Source organism: Acomys russatus, chromosome 19 (assembly GCF_903995435.1).
Source record: "Acomys russatus chromosome 19, mAcoRus1.1, whole genome shotgun sequence".
Lineage (NCBI taxonomy): Eukaryota > Metazoa > Chordata > Mammalia > Rodentia > Muridae > Acomys > Acomys russatus.
In genome coordinates, this window is record NC_067155.1 from 24,436,325 (window position 1) to 24,457,816 (window position 21,492).

Sequence of the window (21,492 nt, forward strand, 5' to 3'; positions counted from 1 at the left end):
CAACACATTAAGTTTGAAGACTTTGAGATGTCCATCCAAGAAGGAGATGTCATATACACTGACTTGTGTATATCAGGGATAGAAAAAAAATAAAAGAGAGAGAGAGAGAGAGAGAGGGAGTACTTGGAGTCATGAGCCTGGATGGGATCACCTAGGAGAGAGTACATTACAGAATCCTGGCATATGCCAGTCTGTGATGCAACAAGCCTAAAATTTTAAAGTCACAGGAGTCATCTGGTGAACTTGGGTGAAGATTATGATTCAGGATGCCTGGGTTCTGAGACACTGCAAATCTAACATGCTCTCAGAGGCTTTCAAAGCCACAGGTGCCCTCCACCCCAACACTGTGCGTGACAGCACAGAGAGGCTCGATGAAAGAAGAGGCCAAAGGGCATAGGAGGGAGTGATAGAGTGAGAAGGAACTTGGGACGGCATTTCAGGAAGGAAATAGACAAAGACAAGACTGATCGGGCAACTCAGAGCTGAGGGCGGGTCTTGGGAAGGCTCAGCAGGGTGTGCACAGAGACGGAGGCTCGAGGCAGGACAGGGAATGAAGCGGACACTTTACAACTTGGGCTTTTAGGAAGCAGAAAAACTGTGGATGGCTTTAGAAGGGCATTGTGTGGGCAATGCAGACCCATGCTCATTGAATCGTGTGCGTGCGTGCGTGCGTGCGTGCGTATGTAGGAATGACAGGTATGGGCTACCATTCCCAGGTCTGAGTTTTCTCTTTCATCAATAAGAGATGATTGAAAGTTACAGTTTCACATTTGGAGAGACGGCTCAGTGGTTAGACCTTGTATTGTAGAGGTCCTGAGTTCAAATCATGGCACCTGTGTCACGCGGCTCACAACTGCCTGACCTACAGCTCCAGGAGGACCAGTCTTGTCTGGTTTCCACAGGTATAGGTGCTCGAGGGCACGTTCCCATGCAGGGACATGCACACACAATTATAAGTAACACAAGGGATGGACGGGGCTGGAGAGGCGGCTCAGCAGCCAAGAGCACCAGATGATCTCACAGAGGACCCGTTCCCAGCATCCACACGGTGTCACATCCACCTGTTATTCCAGGGCTTTCTTCTGGCCTTCATGGGCAGCTGTATGTACATGGTGCCCGCACATAAACTCAGGGGCACATGCATGTCAAAATAATACATCTACATCTATAAAGAAAAGTCATGTTCTTAAGTTAGTGCCAACTTCCAAAGAGACTGTACTTCTCTCTCTGGATCCAGGGGTCACGCACTTCGTAACCGCAGTGTGTGTCATTCACAGGATAGAGTACCTAAGTAGACCGCAAGACTCTCATGGTGGCAGCCACATGCAAAACCCACAAATATAAAAGCAAAACAAATACCACAAATATCAAAGGCAAATATTTTAATTCACTAGAAATAAAATCCATGATCAACATGTATTTTGTCTTTTTTTTTTTTTTTGTAGTCTAAAGGCAATTCTGAACAGATTTATCAACCAAGATTACATCACAAAAACTTTCAATGTATTTACACAGTGAATAAGTTACACAGATAAACTCTGGATGTGCGACAGATCACATGCCCACATGGAACACCTGCCAGTGTTGGGTTTCAGGAAGAAACTTTAGGGATGTCCCTTTACACATATATTACAAATAAAATAGGACATTTTTCTTGAGGTGGCAACTCACATCTTCCCTTTATGACTACTTCTGGCTACTAAAAGATGCATGCATGGCAGGGGCCAGGGCTGAGGATTTCTGTAATTTGCTTTTCTATAAAATGGCAAAGGTAATTCAAACAAACACTTGTTCTTTAGTATAAATAACGTTCATTAAAACAACCGTCTTGTAAAAAGCAGCCATGATCCTTAAAAAGAATCCATCTGGATCTTCCCTGGTGCAGAGAGACCCAGGGTTTTCAGAAACAGTAGCCTAGCAACTTAAGAAAGGTACTTCATAGCAGCCTCGTTTAGATACAGTGTACATTAAACTGTAGTTCATTTACAATTCCCTTTTCAAGCGCACAGGCTGTCAGCTTTTGACCATCTTACAGGTTTTCAGTGGCCAGCTTCATTCTGCCTGCCTCCCTTTCCAACTCACTAAAAAAACAAAACCCACCAAAAAAAAAAAAAAAAAAAAAAAAAAAAAAAGGGAAGAAAAATAGGTGAAAGAAAGGGAACGAATGTACAAGTTTTAGAATATAAATTTTTTTCCATGTGAAGAAAAACATTGCACTTTTGCCAATCTAAAACTATTTCTAGAAAGGGTGGTATTGTTCAGTGCGGTCAGCTTTGGTAATGCAACAGAAGTCATTTCTTCAGTAGTGGGTTGCATTTGCTCAGTGAAGGACAGCCACACGGCATGATGGGTCGTCTGTCTCAGAAGGTCCCTATGCTGCCTCAGTTTGGACAGTATTGCTACACATTGGAAGTTGAGTCATCTTCTTTAGAAAAAGTCCTACAGGTAACAAGAGGGAGAACACTCTGCCCAAGCCTTGCGAAGGCTGAGAAGACAGCGAATGACGTCGCCCCAGCATGGCAGCACTGCGAGCTTGGGAACCATGGGGGACGGGAGGCTCCTGTCAGAGACTAGTGCCAGAAACGCTGGAGTCTGGGAGAAAAGCGGTGAGGACCCGGTAGCTCTGGGCTCTGCGGATCATGTCCCGGATCTCCATGTTCAGTTCCATTAGTTTGGTGCAGATTTCAGTCAGGCTGTGGTTGGACCCCACCAGGGCATAAGTACCCGTCTGTCCCAGAGTTTGGTGACGGAAATAAATATTCAGGAGTGTCTGGACCTCGTCGTCGGAGCTGCTTCCAAAGATGTCATTGGGCCACAGGCTTCTGTGGTGAAGAAAGAACAGTAGAGATTAGAGGCACAAAGTTGAGAGGGATGAGTCTTGGTTAGTATAAAATAAACTTGGGTCTTTGAGATGCTCTACAGCATATCATATGCTCCTCGAAAGCACACAGTTGCTTGGGTTCTAATATGTTTATAATTGTCCAAATAGTGCTATAATCAGTCTTAGAATATTGGTTATTGCTGATAAAAATATCAGAATGGAATATGACGCTCTTTTTCTTTTAAACTTTATTTGTATATGAGTGCTTTCTCTGCCAAAGAGGGCATCAGATCATATTATGGATGGTTGTGAGCCACCATGTGGTTGCTGGGAATTGAACTCAGGACCTCTGGAAGAGCAGGCGGCACTCTTAACCACTGAGCCATCTCTCCAGCCCCTGCGATGCTTTTTTAAAACTTACTTTATATGTATATGTGCTTGCATGAATATATGTGCACCACATGTGTGCAGTGCTCACAGAGGCCAGCCGAGGGCATGGGAGTCCCTGGAACTGGAATTCAGGTGGTTGTAAGCTTGCATGTGCTTGTTGGGAGCGGACACTGGGTCCGTCCTCTGGAAAAGCAGCCAGGGCTCTTAGCCAGCAAGCCATCTCTCCAGCTCTGAATTGGACACTCTGATTTGCTATAGCCATCTTATCCTGACGGATGTGAAGACTAAAACAGCCTCAAAATATACCGTCATTTTAAGTTTGAAATTATATGGGGGGTATATTCTGAATTGCTGCAACTTTCAGAAGCAACATCGATATGTGTAACATGAGAGGTCTGGGATTGCAAGTGCGAAAATCTAAGAAGAGACATGTAAGCTGTGTGGACATCCCAACCCCTTGGCGAGCGTGTCCCTAAGCAGCAAACAGTGAGAGTTAGCTTTGCTCCCTGGTGGCGGGGGTGGGGGGGGGGAGACACAACGGAGCCACCTGCACTCCTTGATCTGCCGCAGCGCCTTGCCGAGCTCGTTATTCTTCAGGCAGTCCAGCACGGACTGGATGGCTGCCTCAGTCGACGTGAAGGCTGGCTCCGACCATGGCCCCTCGATGTGCAGTGGGTCCGTGGCAATGGCCGCCGTAGCCTCTCTCAGGTTCCTCTTCAGGTCAGTCAGTTCCCTGGACATGTTCAGCAGCTGTTTAAAACAGGCGGAATGTGCTTAGGCACAGGCCGGCTGGCCATCCTCAAAGACGTTTTACCATCTCTGTAAATGAGGGAGCTGGCTGTGGTGGCGCGTGCCTGGAATCTCAGTCCTTGGAAGCACGAGGCAGGAGGATTGGCAAGGGTTTGAAGCCAGCCTGCGCCACCCAGTGAGACAGACAAAAATGGCACAACAGCAGAACCTCACTGACCTACACGGCATAGATAAAGGATTGAGTTATATCCGGGTATGGTGGCGCTCGCCTTTAATCCCAGCACTTGAGGGACAGAGGCAGGTGGATCATTGTGAGTTCGAGGCCAGCCTGGTCTACAAAGTGAGTCCAGGACAGCCAAGGCTACACAGAGAAACCCTGTCTTGAAAACCCAGAAAGAAAGAAAGAAAAAAAAAAAAAGGATTGAGTTATAAGCATGGGATCCCTTGACAGAAGCTGTGATGTTCTCCTAGAAACGAGAGATTCAAAATCTTTGCTGCAGCTCAGTGTTAGGGCTTGCCTTGTGTGTGCACGGCCCTGGGTTCAAGCTCAGTACTCCCAAACAGCATTTCCTGTTTGACCAGAAAGGACATAAGTGACCAGAAACGGTATACAGGGAACAGGCTTGAGGAGGGTGGACCTGATCCAAATGCTGAATGTCAGCCTGACACCATGGATACTACGGGTTTTTGTTTTTTGGTTTTTCAAGACAGGGTTTTACTATGTAGTCCTGGCTGTCCTGGACTCGCTTTGTAGACCAGGCTGGCCTCAAACTCACAGTGATCTACCTGCCTCTACCTCCCAAGTACAGGGATTAAAGGCGTGTGCCACCATGCCCGGCTCGATGCTATGGTTTTTGTTTTTGACAGGGTCTTACTATGTAGCCCTGGCTGTCCTGTAACTCACTATGTAGACAGTGCTCTTGGACTCACAGAGATCCCCCTGCCTCTGCCTCCTATGTGTGCTGGGATTAGAGGTGTATTTGGCCATGCCGTGTGGAGGAATGTTAATTCAGAACACAGGCTGCTCTGGCAAGAGATCACATCCAAAGGTCTGTGTGATCCGCTGGACAATGGTGGCACACACCTTTAAACCTGGGAGATAGAAGCAAGCAGATCTCTGAGTTCAAGGCCAGCCTGGTCTAGAGCAAATTTCAGGTAAAGAAAAGCTTAGTTCCAGGCGTGGTGGGTACAAGCCTGTAATTCCAAACAATGCAGGTAAAGTTAATTTGTAGAAGGAAGCATCTTTGTTTGAAAGTGCTGTTTAATTGAGTGTCAGAGAAGATGCTGAATGGTGGAAGATTTGACAGAATAGGGAATGCTGTCAGTACCACAGGGAAGCCACTTAAGGGAGCAGCGCAGAGAATGAGGAAGAGACGAGGCAGTTTACAGATGGAGGTTGTAGAGAGAACAAACTAGACGTGGGAAAGCAGAAAGAGCCAGAGAATGAGGGAGGAGCTGGAAGAGTAGGAGAAATTGCTGGAGTTGGTTTGAAGCCAAGCAGAACAATTCAGAGGCTGAGAGAGAAGCCAGATAGAATCAGTCAGCTTGGATAGGAGTTTGAGCCAGAACAGCTGAGTTGAACCAGCCTGCCCAGAGCTCAGAAAGAGCTAGAAAAGGTGAGCTTATTCAGTAGTAAATCTCAGAGGCTGAAAACATTCTAGGCCTAGATTAGATTGTATGGAGGCTAGAAGCTTCCAGGACTAAGCCAAGGCCAGCAGATGGAGGCAGTAAGCCTCCAAGAAGACAATTAAATCAGATGAATAAAAGTCACTTTTATAATGCCCTGCCTGCTCTTTTCTATAAATATACTTCTGAGAAAGTTTAAATGAACAACGTACAGTAAGAGATTTTAAAACTAATAATAAGCCAGGTATTGTGGCAAACACCTTTAATCCCAGCATGTGGATCTCTCAGTTGGAGGCCAGCCTGGTCTACACAGGTTTTAGGCCAATCAGGGATACATAATGTAGACCTTGTCTTAAAGAAAACAAATTAGAGTTGGAGAGATGACTCAGTGGTTAAGAGCATTGACTGCTCTTCCAGAGGTCCTGAGTTCAATTCCCAGCAACCACATGGTGGCTCACAACCATCTATAATGTGCTCTGATGCTCTCTTCTGGCCAGCAGGTGTACATGCAGACAGAGCACTGTATACATAATAATAAACAAATATTAAATCATAAAAAAGCAAGCAAGCAAACAACAAGTAAAAACAGAGTAACAATATTAATAGCCTAAATGAAAGTGATTCATTTCCACTTAGTATTTTTAGACAGATGTTAACTACGGTAGTCGTGTGTAACATCTGTCCCAGTGAACTCATGCAGGACAGAATCCTAACTCTTTCTATTGTTTTCTATGTGTTTCATCTGTATGGATGCCACAGCACATATGTATTAGAGGACAGCTCTTAGGAGCTGGCTCTTTTCCTTCCACTGTGTGGGACCTGGGGATTGAACTCAGGGTTTTAGGCTTAGCAGCAAGCACCTTGACCTGTTGAGTCACATGCTGGCCCCAAATCCTCAGTCTTTCAATTTTTTATATTTATTTATTTATTTATTTATTTTTGAGACAGGATCTCTCTGTAGCTTTGGCTATCCTAGAACTCACTCTGAAGACCAAGCTGGCCTTGACCTCACAGAGATCCACCTGCCTCTCTCTCCCTGAGTGCTGGGATTAGGGGTGTGCGCTGATAACCCCCAGCAATTTTGTTTGTTTGTTTGTTTGTTTGTTTTTAAAGACAAGGTCTCTCTGTCTGGAGGATTAAAGGTGTGCACCACCACACCCTCACCACACACCCATAATGGTATTAAGAGGGAGGAAAGGAGGGAGAGAGGAAGGGAAGGAGGGAAAGAAAGAGAGAGAGAGACAGACACACACACACACACACACACACACACACACACACACACACACACACACACACAGAGGCAGACACACAGACACAGACAGGAGAACAAGAACATCCTGGACATTATCTCTTGGATTTGCAGCCTTCGGAAAAAAAACAAGAGCTAAGTAGACCTTTTTTGCTTATAAAGAAAGAATATGGCTCTCTGTATTACCGTACCTGAACATGTGGAAGGCTTTCTGGGACTGGTTAAACGGGAGAGGACGGGGGAGTCTGGAGCGACAGGCTAGTGTAGGGCCAGACTACTGCAGAGTGGACAGTTTGGGCGAGGGCCCAGAGAGCCTGAGTGCTGCCGGCAATGCGGTGGGTGAAGGCTCTGCAACTGAGGTCTCTGATGGAGCGGGGAGTTCTCTTGGGAACTGGAGTGAAGGTCATCCTTGTTATCTTGTGGCCAAGAGTCTGGCTTCCCTGTGCCCTTGTCCAGAGGCATCCCGGAAGGCTGAATTTCAAAGTGATCATCAGCCAGAGTACCTAGCAGAGGAGATTGCAAAACAGCCAAGCACCGAGGCTGCTGCGTGGCTACTCTTCACGGCGTACCGTCAAATGCGAGAGCAGAGGGATGATTTGAAGGCAGAGCTCATTAAAAGGGAAGCAGAGTGGCTTAGCCAGACGAGGAGCCATGGGGTCTAAAGAGGAAAGGCTTGCCAGAACAACCTCTGGCCAAGAAGATGAAAGTGGATAAACAGAGGCTGTCTAAGCTGAATCTTGGCAATAAGAAGCACGCCTCGAGGGGATCCCAGAAAAGAGCCCCAAAGCTGACTGGGGATTCTAGTTTGCTGGCAAAAAGATCCCTGACTTCGGCCATGATTCCGGGGGGCCCGGATGCAGTTCCTGTAAGCGGCAGGCCTCAGCAGCCTCACTGTGCTGGGGGTTTTGCAGGTATTGATAAACTTAGCGATGGAGTGGTGGCAGCTCTCATCACAGCCAAAGAGGAAAGCCTGGGAGGCCAGGAAGAAAGCTGCCCTCCAGTTGGAGTCTCTGTGGAAAGCGTCTAAGGTGATGCCTCACGGAGCTACGGTCGTGAAGCCACAGTGGAGGTCCAAGAAGAAAAACAGTGACATCAGTGTCCCCAAACAATGGCCACAGAAAGCAGCTAGCAGCGTGACACAGAAGCCTGTAAAAGCTGCGAGCATCAGCTTGCAGCCTTTCGTGGCGGCCGTGAAGGTGGAGACCCACAGAGCAGGGAGACTCCCTCCAGGACTGAGGCTAACACCCAGATCTGTCCCAGGGGTAGACACTCTGCAGAGAGCCCACACAGGGGCGAGGCTTACAGAGGTAGGACGGCCATTGAAATGCCACGAGCCTGGTGGAGCTGTGGAAAGGAGAGGCCAGCCTCTGAAGACTGGAGCAGGTAGGTGACTTGGAGGGCTGTTTATGGCATGTTCGGTCCACCCCTGCATCTTACAAGAGTGTACCTTGTTTTGATATTCCAGGTTCACGGCTACACGAGGGGGACAACTGTCTCAGATGAGCCTTGAGAACCTGATGCCCGTAGGTCTGTGAGTTCGAGGCCAGCGTGGTCTACAAAGTGAGTCCAGGACAGCCAAGGCTAACACAGAGAGACCCTGTCTCAGAAAACAAAAAACAACTTTGGGATTGTTTAATGGTTTTTTTGGGGGGGGGTATGTGATAAGGGCATGAGCTGCAGGCTCCACTAAGAGCTAGCAGTTGGATGCTGCGCTTTGGTCCCCGAAACTCATACAGGCATCTCTTCCTCTGCATCTCTGCTGATGGTAGTAAGTGGGTCGGAGCTTAATCAGACTGTGGTGTCTAGACACCGACCTTTCGGGGCGTGATTAATTATTTCATTAGAGTGGGGCCCTAATGACTGATTTCCAGTAGCATTATTAGGAGGAGGGAGCAGAGACCATGTACACAAACATGCACGGCTTCCCTCCAGGGTGTGGCGCTGCAGGGGCCAGTGACACTTGTATTCCTAGCTTCCCAAACTGAGTTAAATAAACTTACTCTTTATAATGTGGCTGGCTTCATGGACCTGTTTTTGTGTGGTTTGTTTTGAGACAGGATCTCAAACATAGCCAAACTGTCATGGAACTCGCTATGTAGAGTAGGCTGGCCTCAAACTCAAGAGAGCCTCCTGCCTCTGCTTCCTGAGTGCTGGGGTTAAAGGCATGCGCCACCACGCCCGGCTGGGCCCTGTTTTTTTGTTTTTTTTTTTAAAACAGTAAATGATTTTTCACTATTTTCTCTCCCACACAGAAAAGATTGAAGATACAAATGTGTTTGTTGGTTTGTTTTGTTTTGTTTTTGAGACAGGATTTTTCCCTTGCAGCTCTGGAACTCACTCTGTAGACCAGGCTGGCCCTAAGCTCAGGGATCCACTTGCCTCTGCCTCCTGAGTGCCAGGCCTAAAGGCGCAGGCTGACACCAGCTGTCTTGTTTTCTGAGATGTTTTACATCCTTAGCCAGGGCTGAGCTGGGAGTGGTGGTGCACACCTTTAATCCCAGCATTCAAGGCAGAGGTCAGAGCATCTCTGAGTCTGGAATGTAAATGCAGCCACGTCTACATAGCAAGCTGCAGAACAGCCAGTGGTACACAGTGACCATGTCTCAGAACAAGCCCCCAAAGCAAGCCCGGGCTGCCCAGGACCCCAATAAATAAACAGTCAAGGATGGCCCTTGTACTTTCAACTTCTGGAGAAATGGGATTCCAGGTATCTACCACCACACTTGGTCTTAGGCTGTGCTGTGGGCTAGGTAAGCACTCTACCAATGGAGTCACACCCTTGAACCAGAAGATATAATGTTAGGGAGGAAAAGGATGAAATAACAGTAAGGTAACTTGATATTAATGCTACAGAAAGAATTCTGCCCACTCAAACAGACAGACCCAGGAAGTCCATTCAGAATCTACATTTTCATTTGGAGGGAGTGGCTATGCCCTCAAGTCATTTCTATGCAGTATGCACCCCCACTCTCCTCTCTCCTTCCTTTCTTCCCTTCATTTTTGTTTTTTGAGACAGGGTTTCTCTGTGTAGCCCTGGCTGGCCTTGAACTCACAGAGATCTGCCTGCCTCTGCCTCCCAGAGTGCTGGGATTACAGGCATGCACCTCGGAGCCCTGCTGTGTTCCCTTTCTAATAGGGGAACAAGTTTCTAACTGTATATATGTGACTCGATTCATTCAGCTGTGATCCCTTCAAATTATACAGTGCTGACTCTCCATAAGGGGTTCAACTGTGGTCCAAGTTAAAGCTGGCTCAGAGCGGCCTTTCTTACTAAGCTGCCATCTGCTTGACTGAGGCAACACCTCTTTGCAGAGAATCTGTGGAGCTCAGGGGCTGAGGATGCTTGAGACAACTCTGCATGGGAAGCTGTACTGGCTACATGATATTCTCTTATTTTGAGCCCCCACCTCCTCGCATCATACAATTGTCATTTTTTCAGGGTCATCATGGCCTGCAGTAGCCGAAAGATCTTTTTTGGACTTAATTTCCATGTTTGTAGCATTGAAATGACCTGATTTCAACATAGCTCTGGATTACTGTATGTGTGTGTGTCTATACATAAACACATACATAAAAAAAAAAAATATATATATATACATATACATACATACATATAGATGGTACCCTTGGTTTCTTTTTGTTGGCTTTTGTTTTTTGAGACAGGGTTTCTCTGTGTAGCCTTGGCTGTCCTGGACTCACTTTGTAGACCAGGCTGGCCTTGAACTCACAGAGATCCACCCGCCTCAGCCTCCTGAGTGCTGGGATTAAAGGCGTGTGCCACCATGCCCAGCAGTGCCCTTGGCTTCATTCTCTGTGTATTTGAACTTTGTAATAAAAATACATTATTATGTATATGTGTGTGGGGATGTGCACATGAGTGTAGGTGTGAGAGGAGGCTAGAGGAGGGCGCTGTATCCCTGGAGTTTGAGATAACTATCTAGCATGGGTGCTGAGAATCACATGTGGGTCCTTTGCAAGAGCAGTGCATGTTCTTAAGCATGGAGACATCTTTCTAGCCCCTTTCTTTGACTTTTAATACTATAGAGGAATTTTAATTCAGAACATGGCTGCTCTGGCAAGACATCACATCCCAAGACCTTCTAGGTCGGTGTGATACAGCTGTAATACAGACACATTTTTAGTCCAGGAGACAGACACAAGCAGATCTGAGTTCAAGGCCAGCCTGGTGTAGTGTAGGCGTGGTGGTACACGCCTTTAATCCCAGCTCTCAAGAGACAGAGGCATACAGAGTTCTGGTCAGTTCTGTTCAGTAGAGTCCAGTAAGTTGAGAGACAGTACAATGGAGTGGATTTGTGGCAGTTCAGTTTGTGGGATTCAGAGGCAGTTTTACTGGGAGAGTTTTACAGAGACAAGTTGAAGAGAAAACAAACTAGACACAGGTGAAGATAGGATGAGCCAGAGGATGAGAAAGGGCCAGATGGTTAGGCATATTACCTAAGTTAGTATGAGGCCAAGCAGAGCAATTCAATGAGAAACTGGGAGAAGCCAAATAGAATCAGTTAGCTAGGAGAGGAGTTTGAGCCAGAACAGCTGAGTTGAACCAGCCAGCCAGAGCTCAGAAAGAGCTAGAAAAGGTGAGCTTACTCAGCATTAAGTCTCAGAGGCTGAAAATATTCTAGGCCAAGGTTAGATTGTACAGAGGCTAGAAGCTTCCAGGACTAGGATGAGGTTAGCAGATGGAGGCAGTAAGCTTCTGAGACAATCGTTAATCAGGTGAATAAAAGTTACTTTTACATAACAGAGCTTACATATTAGGTCAACTAGTATAATTTTTCTTTCTGTGTCTGGCTTGTTTCATTTGAATCATCGTACAAATGGGTGAAGGGGTGAGGTTTCTTTCTGTTGTTTGTTTTGAGATCAGGTCTCACCACGTACTTCAGACTTCAGGCTGCCCTGGAACTTACTATGTATTTTGGTTTGATCTTGAATTTGTGGCAATCCTCCTGCTCCCAACCTACTGAGTATTTGGACTGAGGGGTGAGCCACCACATCTAGCAATGGATGAATTCTTTAGGACATATAATATTCTACTCTTGTGGGGCTGGAAAGGCAGCTTAGCAGTTCAGACCGCTTCTTGCTCTTTCAGAGGACCTGAATTTAGCATCCAGCACTCATGTTGGGTGGCTCAGACTGTCTGTAACTCCAGCTCCAGGAAATCCAATCGCCTCTTTGGGTATATGCATATATAAATGAAAAAAAATCTTACAAATCACAGTTTAATCTTCACATCAATGGGTGTGGTCACTGTGCATAGTTCTGTAAGGAATGTGGGATAATGAGGTGAGGTTGCCATCTCCTCTGGACGTAGACCTCGAATGACAATTCTTCAGTCATATAATAACTAGTTTTTATTTCTTTAGCATCCTCCATAGTGTTTTCCACAATGGCTGTGTCAATTCACATTCTTGGCAGTGGAGATCAGGGTTCCTTCTATCTCTTCTGGTTTTTCGAGACAGAGTTTCTCTGTGTAGCCTTGGCTGTCCTAGACTCACTTTGTAGACCAGGCTGGCCTTGACCTCGCAGAGATCTGCCTGCCTCTGCACCACCACTGGCTAAGTTTATTATTATTATTTTTAAGACCCACTGAGTCAGCTGGGCATCGTGGCACACGTCTGTAATCCCAGCACTCGGAATGCAGAGGCAGGTGGATCACTGTGAGTTTGAGGCCATCCTGGTCTACAAAGGGAGTCCAGGACAGGCAGGGCTACACAGAGAGACCTTGTCTCAAAAAGCAAAACAAAAGACCCACTGAACCCTCTCAGCCCTGCCAGTATGCGCATGGGTGCAAGGTGCTCTATGGGATCTTGGGCAGCCACTTAGGGGTTGAATCCTAGAGGAAACAGAAGACTGATGTTTCCTCTCGCAGTAGCTCCTCAGCTAGGGGTGGGATTCACGGCCGCCCCCCTCCACCCCTGCACTCCATGCTTGGATTCTGTGTGGCTGCATCTTGCACAGGTGTCATGCACACTGTCACCTGTCTCAATGTGATATGTGCCTTACTGGGTCAAAGCTGTAATTCCCTGGAGCCAAGGCTGGATTAGGTACCGAGACCTTCATAGCTGTGCTGCTAGTGCTGGAGAGGATTTTCTGCTGGCTTGTAATGGCTGGCCCCTGATGGGTAAAGTGTCATGTCGTTTGGGTGCTGGAGTCTTGGCTGATCCACTGGGCACTGGCTTTGAGTATCTGGGCGGGGGCTGGGGGGGCATGACAGGTGGAGGAGTTATTTGGTTGGACAGGGAGCTGCAGCCCCTCAGCTGGGAAAGGGTATATTGCCATCTGTAAATAAGTAACAATGGTGGCAGAACCTTAGAGACAGAAGAGTGACTGCTGTCCTCCGCTGCAGGGTGCACCCGCTGCAGCTCAAGGTGGTGCAGTACAGCCACAGGGGTCCTGGAGTGGGTCAGACTTTTTTCTGAGAACTCCAGGCCCCCTGAGGATGGCAAGACTCCCCACAATAGAGACAGACCTACAGAGGTCTGCAGCAGTGGCAGGGTGTGGTGGCTGGGGCCTCCCTCTCTCTGAAGATTTCCACTAGCCTTGCTCCACCATGGTCTTTCCTGGGTCCTTTTAAGAGTTTGGCAGCCGAGTGGTGGTGGTGGCAGCATACACCATTGATCCCAGCACTTGGAAGGCAGAGGCAGGTGGATCTCTGTGAGTTCGAGGCCAGCCTGGTCTACAGAGTGGGTCCAGGACAGCCAGGGCTCTGTTACAAAGAGAAACCCTGTGTGTGTGTGTCTGTGTCTGTGTGTGTGTGTGTGTGTGTGTGTGTGTGCGCGTGTGCGTGTGCGCATGCGTGTGCGTGCGTGCGCGCACTTGCCTAGCATGCATAAGGCCTTGAGTTTGATCTCCAGCACTGCATAATCCGAGTAAAAAAAAGGTGGTTATGTTTGTAGGACTTTTCATTTGGCACCTAGTTGATCATCTTGCTATAACTGCTTTTTTTTTTTTTTTTTAAGATTTGCTTATTTATTATGTATACAGCATTCTGCCCACATATACACATGCAGGCCAGAAAAGGGCACCAGATCTCATTATAGATGTTGTGAGCCACCATGTGGTTGCTTTGGAAGAGCAGCCAGTGCTCTTAACCTTTGAGCCATCTCTCCAGCCTGCTACAACTGCATTTTAAATACAGACAATGGTGCACACGCTGCACTTGTATATCTTTCCCTGGGTTGTTTTCATCTTTCATTTGTCTTAGCAATAGAAACTCCATGTGTTTCCTTATCTATCTTTCTACCATGTTGATGGGTTACGACGGGGATGTCTCTTTTTTGAGTACTGGGCCCCATTGCTCTCTTTCATCCTGTGACGACGCTCCGCTCGGGGAGATGTCTATGGTGGCTCACTGACGCCAACCTTTTTCACCTTTAGTAGACCAGATATGCATTCTCTGTGCTTCCCCAGTGCACACCGACTCCCCTTTGCTTTCCCTCCTAGGAAACCTGCAGCCCTTTGGGAGCAGCATGTCCATATGAGTTTAGTTTTTACGTTTGGATGCACAAAAGCATCTCTGTGCTGAAGCAGGGAGCAGCAGACCACCAGACAGGGAGGCACTTTCTTCCTTCCTTACGCTAAGGGCAAGTGTGAAAGGCTACATGACAAGGAGCAAACACGGGCTTTTCTCCGAGGATGGCCCGTCACGGTGACGTGTGGCACCCGGTGTAACTGTAGAGCTGGGGGCGCTTGTCCCTGAAGGCCAGGCTGCCTCACTCTTTTCACCTTAGTTGTGGCTGCTCTAGAAAAGCATTCAGAGTTGAGAAGAGAAATATATTTTTGTTTTTTTGGGTTTTTTTTGAGACAGGGTTTCTCTGTGTAGCCTTGGCTGTCCTGGACTCACTTTGTAGACCAAGCTGGCCTCGAACTCACAGCGATCCGCCTGCCTCTGCCTCCCAAGTCAAAATAATAATAATTATATGCAAAACAAAACAAAACAAAACAAAACCAAGCAAACAAACAAAAAAAACCAACTGACCCAATTTGTACCATTATAAGTGGAGTGGAGGATGGAGAAAACAAAAAACACAAATGAAACTAATAACAAAAGCTCTCCTGGCTTCTGTGGTGAAAGGAGCTGGCGGACTCACCTCTGGCACGGAGCTCACTTCATGCACCTGGCCGATGAGCTTGCAGTAAGACTGATACAGCAGGAGCAGCTGGAAATGCAGCTTGTACAGCCGCTGACACAGCTCCAGTTGCTAGGGAGGGAGGGCACAGGGGAAGAGATAGCTGTTAGCGCTCACCCGGGAAGCTGGTTCCTTAAAAACACCAACAACCTTATCCATCTGTTTACATTCCAAATAAAACAAGCCCAAACCCACTCAGTAACATCTGGAAGACCGTCACAGTATAATACATAATACAGAATATAATTTCTATAAAGAATGACTAATTAGAATTGGCTAACGGCTATAAAAAGGATGGAGGGACCCACGTTTCCATTGTATTTGCCAACGAAATACCTACAAATTACACCTGAGTGGTTGTGTTAATTTTTTAATAAGCTACAAACTGCTTTTAAACAGCCAAGAATCCTTTTTGTTAACGGGAGGGCTGACAGGCAAAATGCTAACTAGTTCTAGGTGTTAAGTTTGTAAGTTGAGTTGCTCCTTGGGAGCCAACTGTGTATGTCTGGGCTGTGGGGTGGGGGAGTGGGGGTGGGGTGGGGGTGTCAGCCACTCCTGACATCTGCAGAGACACAGTGCCACACAGTGGGTTAGCTCACAGAGCGGGTGGGGCGTTACAGAGGAGGGGGAGAGCCTTCAGCAGATGGGAGGTCATGGCTCTGTAGTCTCCAGGAAAAGTGAGTTGAACAGTTGCTGTAAATCAGATGTGCAAACACTCCACCGTTGGGTTTGAAAGGCAGGGTAAATAGGACCTTGTGCTGTCAGCTCAGAATCCAGAACTTTAAAAGCAGCGTAGAACACTCTCCCCAAATCCGGGAAAAAAGATAAATTTATAAGAGCTTCAAGTTTTTTTTAAATAATTTATTTTACTTTTATTGTATGTGCATTGGTGTCTTGCCTGCATGTATGTCTGTGTGAGGGTATCAGATCTTGGAGTTACAGACAGTTGTGAGCTGCCATGTGGGTGCTGGGAGTTGAACCCCGGGTCCTTTGGAAGAGCAGTCAGTGCTCTTAACTGCTGAGCCATCTCTTCAGCCCCAAGAACTTCAAGTTTTATGGAGTATGTTCTGATATTTTGTTGCTATCACTGACATGTCTTTTCATTCTGATCCCTGATCCCTTTGATGTTTTAGTTTAGTTGTTTTTTGTTTGTTTGTTTGTTTTGTTTTGTTTGACACAGGGTTTCTGTGTAGCCCTGGAACTCATTCTGTAGACCAGGCTGGCTTTGAACTTTGAGATCCACCTGTCTCTGACGCATGCTCCACAACCACCTGTCTTAAATCTGATTTTTAAGTTATACTTTTTGCTAAGACTGTGCTGAATGAAGCTCCCTCCTTCCCCCGACTTCCCTCCTTCCAGGAGAAAACCAATTCCGCCAGGACCCCCTGCCCCCAATACTGGTAAATAGCTTTAGAGTGAAGAGTTAGTTCACAGTCTTGGTCTTTGTTTGTCTTAGCAAAGCTCCTTATGATAATTCAATAAACTTCTTTGTGTTTGTAAACGGGAACCTTTTAAAATCTGATATGAAATATAACTGTCAGGATCATGCAAATTAACTTAAAAAGTGTTTAAAAATAGTGTTATCTTTGCAATTCATGGTGAAACCTAGCCATGAAAACTCTTAACTTTGCTAAATGCCAAATGATGGTATTTATTGCTTAAAATTTTCCATTGAGAGAATGAGAATTCATAGCAATGTTGGTTTCTAGTTTGAGAAGAAAGGAGTTCAGAAGGCTACCAATAAGCTGCCATGTCTCAATCTACCAAAGAAAAGAAAATTAAAAAAAAAAAAAAAAAAAAAAAACAAAAAAAAAAAAAAGAGAAAAACATGCTAAAAGATGTAACAGTTAACAGTAAAAATAGGCTCGTTGTGGGGTCCGTGCCTCAGTGGACAAAGAATATGAAAGAAAGTTAACTTACTGCAAGAGATTCCATTTGCTACGCAGCAAGCATGGTGCAGGAGACAAAGGAAAGGAAAGAGAGGAGAGGGTCAGTGTGGCATGCAACAGGAAGCACAGCCCTCTTCCGGGAGTGGAGCTGTCAGCAGCCAGCTATGCTGGCCCAGGCCTGCTAGCACGTGCCAGTGTTGTACCCGGTCAACATGCACAGAGGGCTGGTTAAAAACAAGCATTAGAGGGCAACGCGTCACTGGAAAAAAGCACGGCTTGCAGTGCTTCGGCTTTTCTAGTTGACTTAGATTTCCCCTGAGTCCATTTCGGGGACTAGAAGTAACTTTATTTTATTTTTTTTTTTTTTAAGATTTGAGTGCACTAATGTGAATGGAACTCAAAAAGCTGAGAATCACTTATTTCCTTTAATTGGATTGTATTTCAGGTTGGAAATTATATGTATGTGAGTGTGTGTGTATGTGTGTGTGTGTGTGTGTGTATGCTTTTAAGTTTTTTTGGTTTTTGTTTTTTCGAGACAGGGTTTCTCTGTGTAGCCTTGGCTATCCTGGACTCACTTTGTAGACCAGGCTGGCCTCGAACTCACAGAGATCCGCCTGCCTCTGCTTCCTGAGTGCTGGGATTAAAGATGTGCGCCACCACACGCTGCCCTATATATGCTTTAAAAAATTATGTGTATGTGTGGTATGTGCAGATGGGTGCTGGTGCCCTCAGGGATTAGAGGCGCTGGACTGGCGCAAGAGCTGGAGATACAGGCAGCTATGAGTCACCTAACATGGGTGCTAGGAACTAAACCCAGGCCTTCTGAACCACTGTGGTCTGTCCGTCCCTCAGGCTGAGAACATGGCTGCTGGATAATGCTAGCTCAAAGGAGTAAACATTGTATACTGTCAAACAAGAATGCAACACGATAGTATTTCCATACATTTAATTTTTATGGTAATAGTCTTTTCTCACTGGTAATTGCCAATATTGTTGGAAGGTCTGTGGGCAGTGTATGTCCCACACTGGTGTGACTGGTGTGAATACCCAATAATTGTATCCTTATGATTGTTTTTATCTGCTAAACAATTCCTAAGAGCAACCTAAAGCTGGTTATTCACTTGACATTGACAATTTACAAAGTGTGCCATGTTCAGCTATAGCTGTCACATCTCAAATGCCCAGTGACAGTGTGACTACAGAACCAGTCTGTGGACATTTGTTGTAGGTGAGAAGGGCCTACTACAATCTGAAGAAACTTTTTTTTTTCAAAGCAGGGTTTCTCTGTGTACCCTTGGCTGTCCTGGACTTGCTTTGTAGACCAGGCTGGCCTCGAACTCACAACGATCCACCTGCCTCTGCCTTCTAAGTGCTGGGATTAAAGGTATGAGCCACAGCGCCTCGCCGAAGAGAATGTTAAAAAGTTTTCAAAGTCAGTTTAAAGCAGGCCTTTTGGAGCACACCTATAGTTCCAGTACTCTGGAGGCTAAAGGAAGACAGCTGAGAGTCTGGGGCTAACCTGGGCTTGTTGTAAGACACTGAGAGTCTGGGGCTAACCTGGGCTTGTTGTAAGACACTGAGAGTCTGGGGCTAACCTGGGCTTGTTGTAAGACACTGAGAGTCTGGGGCTAACCTGGGCTTGTTGTAAGACAACTGAGAGTCTGGGGCTAACCTGGGCTTGTTGTAAGACAACTGAGAGTCTGGGGCTAACCTGGGCTTGTTGTAAGACACTGAGAGTCTGGGGCTAACCTGGGCTTGTTGTAAGACACTGAGAGTCTGGGGCTAACCTGGGCTTGTTGTAAGACACTGAGAGTCTGGGGCTAACCTGGGCTTGTTGTAAGACACTGAGAGTCTGGGGCTAACCTGGGCTTGTTGTAAGACACTGTCTGTCTCAGACGTACCCCAAATCATCAACTGGTTAATTCTAATTATGAGTCCATGTATGTATGTATGTATGTATGTATGTATGTATGTGTAGCCTTGGCTGTCCTGGATTCACTTTGTAGACCAGGCTGGCCTTGAGCTCACAGCGATCCACCTGCTTCTGCCTCCAGAGTGCTGGGATTAAAGGTGTGCGCCAGTTATATCTTGGCCCTGAACTTTCAAAATGTTTAAGGACCTACCTCACTCCCTCTGTAAGCTTTGGCAAGGAAAACTCGTAAAAGAAAACAAAAAGCCCACTTCTGGGCTTTGAGTTTAATGTGGTGTTTTGAACCACACAGTCCAGTGCGTGACAAAATTGTCAACTCTTCACCAGTGACTACAGGCTCTACTGAAGGTGCACTGGACTCCCTGTTCACCTCTGGTTCCTGCTCTCCCTCCCCCCAGCACCCCCACCTCCAGCCACCATGAATATCACACGAGCGTGACATGTGTGCGGCTCCTAGTCATGCATCTGTCTCAAGGCTTGGAAAGAGAAGCCTATTCAAGCCTGTGCTGTACTGAGGCACGTCCTCGGCTCTGGAAAACGTCCTGTCTACAAGATTCATACTTAGGTGCTGACATAAAATGTACAATCGCATTAGGTCCCTAGGGCCAGTTTTTACGTGTATATGCATCTGAACACCTGCCTGCTCGTGCTTACGTGTGTGTGTGTGTGTGTGTGTGTGTGTGTGTGTGTGTGTGTGTGTGTATGGGGGCATTATGTGCACGTGCTTTCAGAGGCCAGAGGCGTTGGAAACCCTGGACATGGCATCACAGGCAGCTGTGAGCCTCCTGATAATGGGATGCTGAGAACTGAACCCAGATCCTCTGCAAGACCAGCCAAACGCTCTTAACCGCTGAGCCATCTCTCCAGGCCAGGGCCAGCACTGGAGACTCCTGGGAATTCATGACATGGGAACATAACGTTTAGTAAGCACAGCAGCAGGTCAGTGCTGCTAGTGACGTGTGCTGGGTAAATGACACAGCCCTGAGTGAAGATCACTGTTGTTTCCATTTACCAAACAAGGCCACAACCCAGAGAGCTCATCCAGACAGTGGCCTTTCCTCCGGTCAGTAAGGGCGAACGAACTTTCTTTGCTAGCTTGGGCTTGGCGCTGAGGAATGTCACCGGATTCCTCCCACTCAGCTCTTAGGGCTCCACTGTGTGTTTCTGGGGTGATGGCCAACTCTGATGAGCCTGCTGTTCCTCTGGAACATTCCTTTTTAGGTGGGCTAGTGGCAGCTTCCTTGGCTTTTGTCTTCTTGGATTCCTTCCCCAGGCCACAAACCTCATTCGCATGCAGGGTTTCAAAAAGATAATAAAGCTGCCTTTCTAAGGGGCTGTCTCATGGAAAATGATAATATCTCTTTTCATCTTTGCTCGAGTTTTCCTTTATATCCAGGTTTATTTTTTTATTTTTATTTTTTGGTTTTTCGAGACAGGGTCTCTCTGTATAGCCTTGGCTGTTCTGGACTCACTTTGTAGACCAGGCTGGCCTCGAACTCACAGCGATCCGCCTGCCTCTGCCTCCCGAGTGCTGGGATTAAAGGCATGATGCATCAAGCCCGGTGACCTGGCCCAGGAACCAATTTTTAATTGATAAGAAATGCTGGTTGCAAATCGTGAAAAGGCTTTCCTATCTTGACAGGTGAAGGCAGAGGGGAAAAACGCAAACATTATAAAGCAGAATAGTATGTGCAGTGAACAGAAATGGTCTTGTAAGAGGAAAGCCGCAGCTCACCTTGATTTCTGTGCTGCTTAGCATATGCTATATCTTACACTAGAGAACAGCCAATAGACTCTCGGGGAAGCCTAACCCACGCCCTGGCCTAGGCCTCCCAATATCATTACGTACATGAGATTAGAAGCATCTTCCGCAGACTACTGGTTGTTAACCAGGTTCCCTGGCAACCACAACCAGCAGGAAATCTGAACCTAGTGCTAGCTGGGGGAGACCTGGTTGGTTTTATCAGGGGGCTGAAGGCATCAGACTAGAGGTTGCTTTCCTCAATTTTTTTCTTAACCCCACAATTAATCATCGCTCCTAGGTATTGCATGTAGCCTCATTATTTCTGTAGATGTTGGGAGTCTCTGTGTTCTTCCTCCAAGAGTGGGCTAGAGGCAATCTGGAGAGGTGGAATATGGCATTTGCATCTTGCCACTCAGATTCAGTGTCTCCCAAATGCACAATGGACAGCTGCTTACTGCAGAGGATGTCGCCTTGCTGGTTAGGGTTTTTGTTTTTCCCTCCTCTTAGGACACAAGCCAGAGTCACCCATGAGGAGGGAACCAGGAACTGCCTGTAGCAGACTGGCACATGGACAGGTCTGTGGGGTATTTTCTTTGCTGCTGTGGGAAGGCCCAGGCCACTGTGGGCGGTGCCATCCCTAGGCAGGTGGTTGTTCCTGGGTTCTTTAAGAAAGCAGGCTTAACAAGCCCCATGGCGGGGGGGGGGGGGGGGAGCAAGCCAGTAAGCAGCACCCCACTGTGGTCTCTGCTTCATTTCCTGCCTCCAGGTTCCTGTCTTGGCTTCTCTCAGTGATGTTGTTTTTATTTTTTAATTAATATTAATGAATTAATTTATTATTGTTTTTTCCAGACAGAGTTTCTCTTGTAGTCATGGCTGTCCTGGACTCCTTTTGCAGACCAGGCTGGCCTTGAACTCACAGAGACCCACCTTTCTCTGCCTCCTG

The 21,492-nt window shown here is 46.8% G+C and overlaps 1 protein-coding gene across 1 annotated transcript in view; it reads right to left on the minus strand.

Moving 5' to 3' along the window:
• Positions 1-2,107: 2,107 nt before the first annotated feature.
• Fry (FRY microtubule binding protein) overlaps positions 2,108-21,492 on the minus strand; it is a 250,299-nt gene continuing 230,914 nt past the window's right edge. The window contains exons 59-61 of the mRNA XM_051162840.1: positions 14,948-15,058; positions 3,759-3,961; positions 2,108-2,822 (exon numbers count right to left, since the gene is read on the minus strand). Of these exons, the coding sequence (XP_051018797.1) occupies positions 2,564-2,822; positions 3,759-3,961; positions 14,948-15,058 (573 nt within the window). The 3' untranslated portion in view covers positions 2,108-2,563. The remainder of the gene's footprint in view (positions 2,823-3,758; positions 3,962-14,947; positions 15,059-21,492) is intronic.